General features: G+C 37.0%; 1 protein-coding gene across 1 annotated transcript; it reads left to right on the forward strand.

Annotated features, from left to right (window-relative positions):
- Nucleotides 1-35: 35 nt before the first annotated feature.
- Nucleotides 36-2,354, forward strand: LOC113271538. The gene is made up of 3 exons (XM_026521436.1): nt 36-1,064; nt 1,468-2,093; nt 2,216-2,354. The coding sequence occupies exons 1-3, from the start codon at nt 36-38 to the stop codon at nt 2,352-2,354; spliced, it is 1,794 nt and encodes a 597-aa protein (XP_026377221.1).
- The last annotated feature ends 6,722 nt before the right edge of the window (nt 2,355-9,076 follow it).

Raw genomic sequence — 9,076 nt, forward strand, 5'->3', positions numbered from 1 at the left:
GTCATTATTCTAGGTGGAAGGAAGACACATCTAACATGGACGATGCTGAAATGATAGACAAGCCGCAAAAGAAGATACCGGTGAAGGTGCTTAGGTACTTCTCCATTGTGCCGATATTGAGAAGATTGTATCAATCAGCAGCACTGGCTGAGCAGTTGATATGGCACGCGACGAACAAGAGTAAGGATGGGAAGATGCGTCATCCAACAGATTCTTTGGCTTGGAAGCACATAGACACAAAGTATCCCGAGTTTGCTTCAGATCCCCGTAATTTGCGTCTTGGGCTTGCTGCTGATGGATTTAATCCATTTGGTGATCTTTCCGCAGCCCACAGTTGTTGGCCAGTGACGCTCGTGGTTTATAATTTGCCTCCTCAGTTGTGTATGCAAGGTGACAACATAATTCTGAGCATGATGATTCCAGGAAAAAAACAACCGGGTAATGACATTGATGTATACTTGCAGCCCTTGATTGATGATCTTTTTGAGTTGTGGGAGAAAGGGGTACAGGTATATGATTCGTTTACTAAAACAGATTTTAACTTGAAGGCGTTATTAATGTGGACAATAAATGATTTCCCTGCATATGGTAATTTATCTGGATGTACGTATAAAGGGAAGGAAGCCTGTCCTCTTTGCGGTGAAAATACACTTTCAAACTGGTTGGCATTTAGTCGTAAAATTGTCTACTTGAATCATAGGATATTTCTTCGTCATAATCATCCTCTTCGGCAGAAAAAAGACTGGTTTAATGGAGAGATTGAGAGGAAGGAAAAGCCACCTGTTATGTCTGGTGCTGCGGCACTTGAATGTCAGAATAGTATTACAAATGATTTTGGGAAATCAGAGAAGAACGAGGAGGAGATAAGGAAAAAGAAAGATCAAAAGAAGAAGAATAAGGGCAAGAGTAGTGCGGCAGCAAGTGCAAATGTGGGTAATTCTAAATGTGGGAAGCGGAAAAGGGATGTTGTTGCTGATGCGGCTATTTCTGGTGCAAATGATGATGAAACTGAACTTCGGGTGTTTAACAAACGATCAATATTCTTCGACTTGCCTTACTGGAAGGTTAGTTCCATAACTTCAAACTTACTTGTTAATATTTGGCTATGGGTTCTTCTACTTTGCACCATGTTAGCCTCTAAACTTCACATTATCAACAAATGCAATCTAAATGGCACACTCATTCTTTTGATATAGTGTTTGGGAAGTATAATGCATCTGAGTACTTTTCCCAATGTGATAAAGCATCGGCAGCATCAGTTTGATTGCACCATAATTGACACATAATAGTATATTTTCAGTATAATGAGCATTTTGTTTCTGTTTTTTCAGCATGACATTATAATAGATTTAATTACTTACCTAAGATTCGACAGCATGACATTATAACTTTCACATAGATTAAATGTCTGATCTTTTATTTCTTTATAGAATTAATTACTAATGTTGGGTTTTTCCATCTTCCTAGGATTTATTACTACGGCACAATATTGATGTTATGCATACAGAAAAAAATGTTTGCGAGAGTATTATTGGTACTATATTGAATATAAAGTCCAAAACAAAAGACGGTCTAAAGTCCCGCAATGATCTGAAGAGTATGGGAATAAGACCAGAATTACATCCAGTAGAGATAAATGGAAAAACGATCCTTCCACCAGCACCATACTGTTTAAATGACAAGGAAAAGGCTATATTGTATAATAGGATGAGAAATTTAAAGGTTCCATATGGTTGTAGTTCTGATCTTAGAAAGCATTTCTCAAAAGATGGTTGCTTAGGTGTTCTTAAGGCTCATGATTACCATGTTCTTATGCAACAAATATTACACGTTGCTTTGCAAGGACTTTTACCTGTAGGGCCAAGGGAGGCAATTTTCAGGTTATGTTCTTATTTTCACGAAATATGCCAAAGGGCAGTTGATCTCCATAGATTAATAGAACTTGAAGTAGAAGTTGCTGAGACTTTGTGTATGTTGGAGAGGTACTTCCCTCCGTCACTTTTTGATGTCATGATGCACTTGACAATTAACCTAGCTCGAGAAGTGCGATTATGTGGACCTGTACAATATCGTTGGATGTATCCATTTGAAAGGTATGCCAATTTAATTTATATTACTTCTGTTTTTTGGTTTCGTGTAGAAAGTTATGCCCTTTGTATCTTAGAGATACTAATATTTAATTAACTAGTAACTGTTGCATACTCGACTTTCCTAGGTATATGAAGACATTCAAAGAATATGTAAAAAATTATGCACAACCTGAAGCTTGTATAGCCGAGTGTTATCTTGGAATGAAGTGTGTTAGGTATTTTGATATTCGTAAGGCCCAAGCAGCTGAAACAGGAGTAGAGTAAAGGCGTAACGAAACACTCAAAATGGTTCCACACCGGCAGCACGTCCTCTTTCTAAAGGTGTCCAAGTGCGTATGGATAGTGAGAAGTTAAAGATAGCTCACAGATATGTGCTTTTTAACACACCCGAAATTGACCCATATATGATGTAAGTATGATGTTCACGTTTATTAAAAATGGTCTGTCAATTAATACTTCATTTTCTAATTTTAATTTTGTCTTAGAATGCATATGGACGAGTTAAAATCTCCTGCTGGGAGGGCAATTACTAGTGAAGACCAACTCAATTCCATACAGTCTGACACATTTGCATATTGGTTTCAACAAAAGGTATGTTTAGTCCACTCTTAGTCAGATTATGCATCTTAGTATAGTTTAAACACTTGGACATTTTGCTGCCGCGGAAAACTACTACAAAAAACACAAATGCGTGTGATTTTGTTTCATTCTATCACATAGAACAATCCATGTTCGGCACACCATCATATAAATCTAACTTCTTATGCTTAGATAACAAATTTACTTATATTATTATGTCCTGAGATTATACATTTGTAGGTTAAGATGCAAATTGAACAAGGCATGCCAATATCACACACGGTAGAATGGTTGTCATATGGGCCGTTGGAAAACTGCATATCATATAAAGGCTTGCTTATAAATAACACTAGGTTTATTACGAAGGATGTTAAGAGAGTCACACAAAACAGTGAAGTTCAATTGAATCAACAACCTTAGTTGCAGGATTGTCAGAAAATTAGTGGGTTCCACGGTGTTTTAGAAGAAATTCTATTGTTTGACTACAATCATATGTTTCAAATTCCAATATTCAAATGTGATTGGGCTCACACCAATTTTGGTGTGAAGTTAGAAGATGGCTTTACATTAGTCAATTTAAAGCAGCATAAGAACCAATACTGTAACGATCCAATCATTTTAGCAAAGAAAGCGCGACAAGTTTTCTATTCTTGAGAGTCAAATACATCTAACTGGTATGTGATGGTGAAACCACCACCTAGGGGTTTCCATGAATTAGAGGAATACAATGAAAATCATGACACAAATTTCCAACCAGTGGATACTTCAAATCTTGGTTTCCAAATGGATGACGAGAACGAGAGTTACTTAAGAGAAGATGGGGAATATACCATAGTGGTTCCGACAAAGAAGAAGAACAAAAAGAAGAAGAAAAAGAAGTTCACAAGTTAGATCAATAGTTTATTGTTTTTACGGTATTGTATTCTTACTTTAGAAATATTCGGTGTTATTTGCCTTCTCAGTAATCTACTTCAACTGTTATTCTTAAGTTTCTTGCTACAGCTGAGTGTGTAGTTCTGTATTGGCTTGTGTATTTATCACTTATCAAACTCTATGTTCTATTGTTGGTAATTCAGGGCTGCTTTTTGTTATCATCATTTGTGTGTGAATATTGGTTTGGAGATGATAATGTTTTTCAGAATATTTGTTTGTTTGATAGTATACTTTTTCCATAATTCCCCAGTTGCATGCTTTGCTTAAAGCGGGTGGTCTTATAGAATGTATGTGATTATTTACAGAGAAGAATGTATATGGTTACAGAGAATGCTTCGCGCTCTTTGCGGCTCAGTCGGCTTTGAACATTATATTTTGTTTTACAACGCTTATGAAGGGTTGTCATAATAGTATATTAAAGAACCACCAACTTTACAGAACTTGTGATAGTGTAAGTATGGTTAGTGGTGTAGACTTCCATATAGGAGGCTCAGGGTCGAATCCCCCAAACCTAATTGTTTCCCACATTCTATATTTTAACTTCAACAACACTTATAAATGTCGTTATACGTTTCTATTAAAAAAAAAAAAAAAACCTAAACTTGTGAACTGTAAGGATGGTTGATGAGCTATACATCCATGCATTAGGTTCATGTTCGAATCTCCCCTCTAACGTATTTTTCATTATCATATTTTTGTGTTCTTCAACAACACTTGTGAGAATTGTGATAGGCTAAGTCACTACACTTATGAAATAAAGTTGTTATACCCAAATGTCGTCACAACAGTTTTGCTAAAGGAGTTGTCGTTTGTTTTCTTAGCGCAACCCCTTGTTCCTAAGGGTTGGTAGTGATGATATACGACAACTCTTTCTTTGAAACCAGTTGTAAAACATAGGACTTTCTACGATGTATAGCGAAGTGTTGTAAATCTCCAGTTGTAGATGTATATTTTTCCAGTAGTGTTAGTAATAAGGCATTGAAATTGGTATCCATCTAATGAATAATATAGTGTTAGAGAAAATGAGTTTATAAAAATTGAGTTTATAAAATAATTTGTTTTTTTGGTCTTGAAAGGATTGGAACTTAAGACCTATTGGCCACTAAGGACACTAGATCATTTTCACTTATTGTGAATGAACCTTTAGTCCCACATAGGGAAAACTAAAGATGATACCTCTCCATAAGTATTGAATTTTTTGATATTAAGAGTGGCCCTTGGGTCATTAGAATTTTTGTGCGAGGAGGAGGACTTAGGCAATGGGCTAGTTGGTGCAACCACATATTTTCACACACACGCGGTGCTTCGCACCGAAGCACGCACGCCGCCGTCTGTCCGTGCGTGCGGGCGGGCCAGGCCGGGCTCGGGTTCGGGTGTGGGTGTGGGTGTGGGTGTGGGTGTGTCAAGACTTATCTTTTTGGCGAAACTTCCTTTGAATTATTATCTAAAAGATTTTAAACAAATCATTTCTTAATCGTTGGGGGTGTCTGACCGGCGGATGTTTCCTTACGTTTTACAAACACATTATGATGCATGAAACGTGCATGAACGTTTTACAAACACATTATGATGCATGAACGTTTTATAACCACATTATGATGCATGAAACGTTTTAAATCAATACATGAACGTTTTATACTGTTTCGAAATATTTGAATTAATTGAAATTAATTCCATTCGATTTAATGCGCATCAATGAGACTTCTCTCACTTCTCCTCTATATAAACCGACAACATTTTTCATTTTCAATTTGTGTCCAGAAGAGTTACTATCCTCTTCTTTTCGTCTTCTCCCCCTGTGTGGTCCTTTATTTTCATTCCGTGCGCAATTGTTGTTGAGGTCGTAAGAGTGGGCAAGTACTGTAGTGCTAACAGTGCTTGCAACGGGCAGTTTTATCCTGGATACGAACTTGACCACAGGGTATAGGCATCACTCATTATTGAGGCGTATCGGTCAAATATCGTGTTAAGGACAGCGTGTTGAACACGTGACTCTGTCCTCTGTTTGCAGTCCAATTGAGTGTCTATTTACTTTACAAAAATTAATCCTTTTATTCTAAAATCTCTCTAACATCTTTCTTGACTGTTTTATTGTTACAGACGCAACAATCTTAACACGATATTTCTGTTTTCTGTCTGTAACAATGGGTAAGAACGATGTTGAAAGACCAACAAAGTTTTCTGGAAAAGACTTTAAGAGGTGGCAGTCAAAAATGTTATTTTTTCTGAGTTATCATGATTTGGACTCCTATGTTCTGAAACCGTTTGATGAGTCATTGAAGAATGCTGGTAGTGAGTCTCTTTTTGATGAATGGAAGAGGAACAATTACATGGCTAAAAATCATATTCTGAATTGTTTAGAGGATGCTTTGTATGATTTTTACAATGCTAAGGACAACTTTTCTGCTTTTGATTTATGGGCTGCTTTGGAGGCAAAATACCAAGCTGAAACTGCCGGAAGTAAGAAATTCTTGGTAGCCAGACTTTATGAGTATAAAATGGTGAATGACAAATCTGTGGTTGATCAATTCCTTGAACTACATCAAATTATGAATGAAATTCTAGCCGAAGGTATGGTGATTGATGAAACCTTTCAAGTGTCTACTGCTATCGAGAAATTGCCTACTTCCTGGTCCGAGTATAAGAAGAAACTGAGACATGAAACTGCTGAAGTTATTATGGTTGAACTGGGTAAGAAAATTCAAGTTGAAGAATTGTTGTGCTCCAAGGAAAAAAATGTATCTTCTTCAAGGGACATATCTTACAAAGCTCATGTGACTGAACACAAAGGTTCGAATGCTGATAAGAACCGAAACAACTCCAAGAAACCTCCAGGCAAGAAAGGTATGTTTCAGAAACCTAAATCTAGCATTAATAAAATTAAGGGTGATTGCTATGCTTGTGGAAATCCTGGCCATATGGAGGTTCATTGTAGAAACCGTAAGGACCTTAAAAAGAAAAATAATGCTAATTTGGTTGAAAACAACAAAGATGAATTTTCTGGCACGGTGTCTGAAGTAAATTTGGTAACAAATGTGAGAGACTGGTGGGTAGACTCTGGGGCTACCAAACATGTCTGTGGGAACAAAGAAATGTTCACCTCCTACAGTAAGGTAGGGGAAGGAGAGAAACTCTATATGGGTAACTCATCTGCAGCCGCGGTTGTAGGAAAAGGCAAAGTTGGGCTCAAGCTCACTTCTGGAAAGACTCTGACTTTGAATGAAGTTCTTTCATGTTCCGGACCTCTGCAAAAACCTTGTTTCTTGTGCTGTTTTAGATGATAAGGGTTTTAAAATTGTAATAGAATCTGGGAAATGTGTTGTAACTAAGGGTAAGGATTATGTGGGGCAGGGTTATAAGACTGAGGGACTGTATAAGCTTAATGTAAACTCTGCTGTAATGAATAATAATGGTTCTTCTGCTTATGTTTGTGAGTCTTTGAACGTTTGGCATGGTAGAATTGGACATGTAAATTATAAATCAATGCTTAAGCTAGCCAATGTGGGTTGCATACCCAAATTTAGTTTGGAAAAGGAACACAAATGTGAAATATGCGTAGAATCAAAGTATGCTAGAAAACCTTTTAGCAAAAATGTTCATAGAAATTCTAAACCCTTAGAATTAATTCACTCAGACCTAGTTGACATGAAATCAGTTCAAACTAGAGGCGGTAAGAAATGGTTTGTTACCTTTATAGACGACTGTACTAGGTATTGTCGTATTTATTTTCTTAGAGGTAAGGATGATGCCTTAGAAGCATTTAAGAGGTATAAACTAGAAGTTGAAAACCAATTGAATACTACCATTAAAACCATTAGGTCTGACCGTAGTGGTGAGTATATAACTCCTATAGGAGATTTATGTGTAGAACATGGCATAATACACGAGGTTACCCCTCCTTATTCACCTCAGTCGAATGGAGTAGCTGAACGTAAGAACCGCACCCTTAAGGAGATGATGAATGCCATGTTAATTAGTTCAGGATTACCTTCGAACTTGTGGGGGGAAGTTGTCCTCTCAGCCTGCTATATCCTGAACAGAGTACCTTTTAAAGGATCAGACAAAACTCCATACGAATTGTGGAAAGGTAGACAACCTTCTTTAGCATACTTTAAAGTGTGGGGGTGTTTGGCTAAGGTTCAGATCCATAAACCTAAAGCAACCAAGATAGGACCCAAAACTGTTGACTGTGTCTTCATAGGGTATCCTGAGCATACACCCGCATATAGATTTATGGTTGTGAATTCTGATGTTTCTGAAATTGGTGTGAATACTATTATGGAGTCTAGGGATGTTGTGTTCTTTGAAAATATTTTTCCTTTAAAATCTGACTCTCGTAAGAGAGGTGTTGATCCCCTAGATGTTCCTTCAACCAGTCAGACTTTACCTTTAGAGGAAGATGAAGTAGAATTTGATCTTAGGAGGAGTAAAAGAGCTAGAACCAATACCTCTTTTGGACCTGACTTCATAACACTAGCAGAGTCTGATCCTCAGACTTATAAAGAAGCCATGAATTCTTCTGAAGATACGTGGTGGAAAGAGTCTTCTATTAGTGAAATGGAATCCATCAAAGAAAATGATACATGGGAGATAGTAGATTTACCTCCAGGGTGTAAGGCCATAGGATGTAAATGGATTTTCAGGAGGAAACGTAACATAGATGGAACCATTCAAAAATACAAGGCTAGGTTAGTAGTCAAAGGCTACAAACAAAAGGAAGGTGTAGATTTCTTTGATACTTACTCACCCGTTACGAGAATTACTTCCATTAGGATGTTAATTGCTATAGCTGCGGTTCATAACCTAGAAATACATCAAATGGATGTAAAGACAGCTTTCCTACATGGTGAATTAGACGAAGAAATTTACATGGAACAACCTGAGGGCTTTGTAGTGAAAGGTTGTGAAAACAAAGTCTGTAAACTGAAAAAATCTTTGTATGGATTGAAACAAGCACCTAAACAATGGCATGAAAAATTTGATCATGTAATGTTTTCTAGTGGTTTTAGAATCAACGAATCTGACAAGTGTGTATATACTAAGCTTGTAATGATGCATGTGTGATTGTATGCTTGTATGTTGATGATATGCTTATACTTGGTACAAACATGGATGTAATTAATTCCACTAAGAACATGCTGAATGAGAACTTTGACATGAAAGACTTAGGCCCTGCAGATGTAATCTTAGGGATGAAAATTAGGAGAAATTCTAACGGTTATAGTCTTAGTCAATCTTATTATGTTGAATCTGTGCTTAGAAAATTCAATCATTTTGATTGTAAACCTGCTTATACTCCGTATGATCCTTGTTGTAAACTCAAAAAGAACAGAGGTAATGGAGTATCACAACTTGAATACTCACGAGTTATAGGAAGTCTGATGTATTTGATGAACTGTACTACGCCAGACATTGCTTATGCTGTGAGTAGGTTAAGTAGGTATACTTGTAATCCAGGGCAGGAACACTGGGAT

This window comes from Papaver somniferum, chromosome 1 (genome assembly GCF_003573695.1).
Source record: "Papaver somniferum cultivar HN1 chromosome 1, ASM357369v1, whole genome shotgun sequence".
Classification (NCBI taxonomy): Eukaryota; Viridiplantae; Streptophyta; class Magnoliopsida; order Ranunculales; family Papaveraceae; genus Papaver; species Papaver somniferum.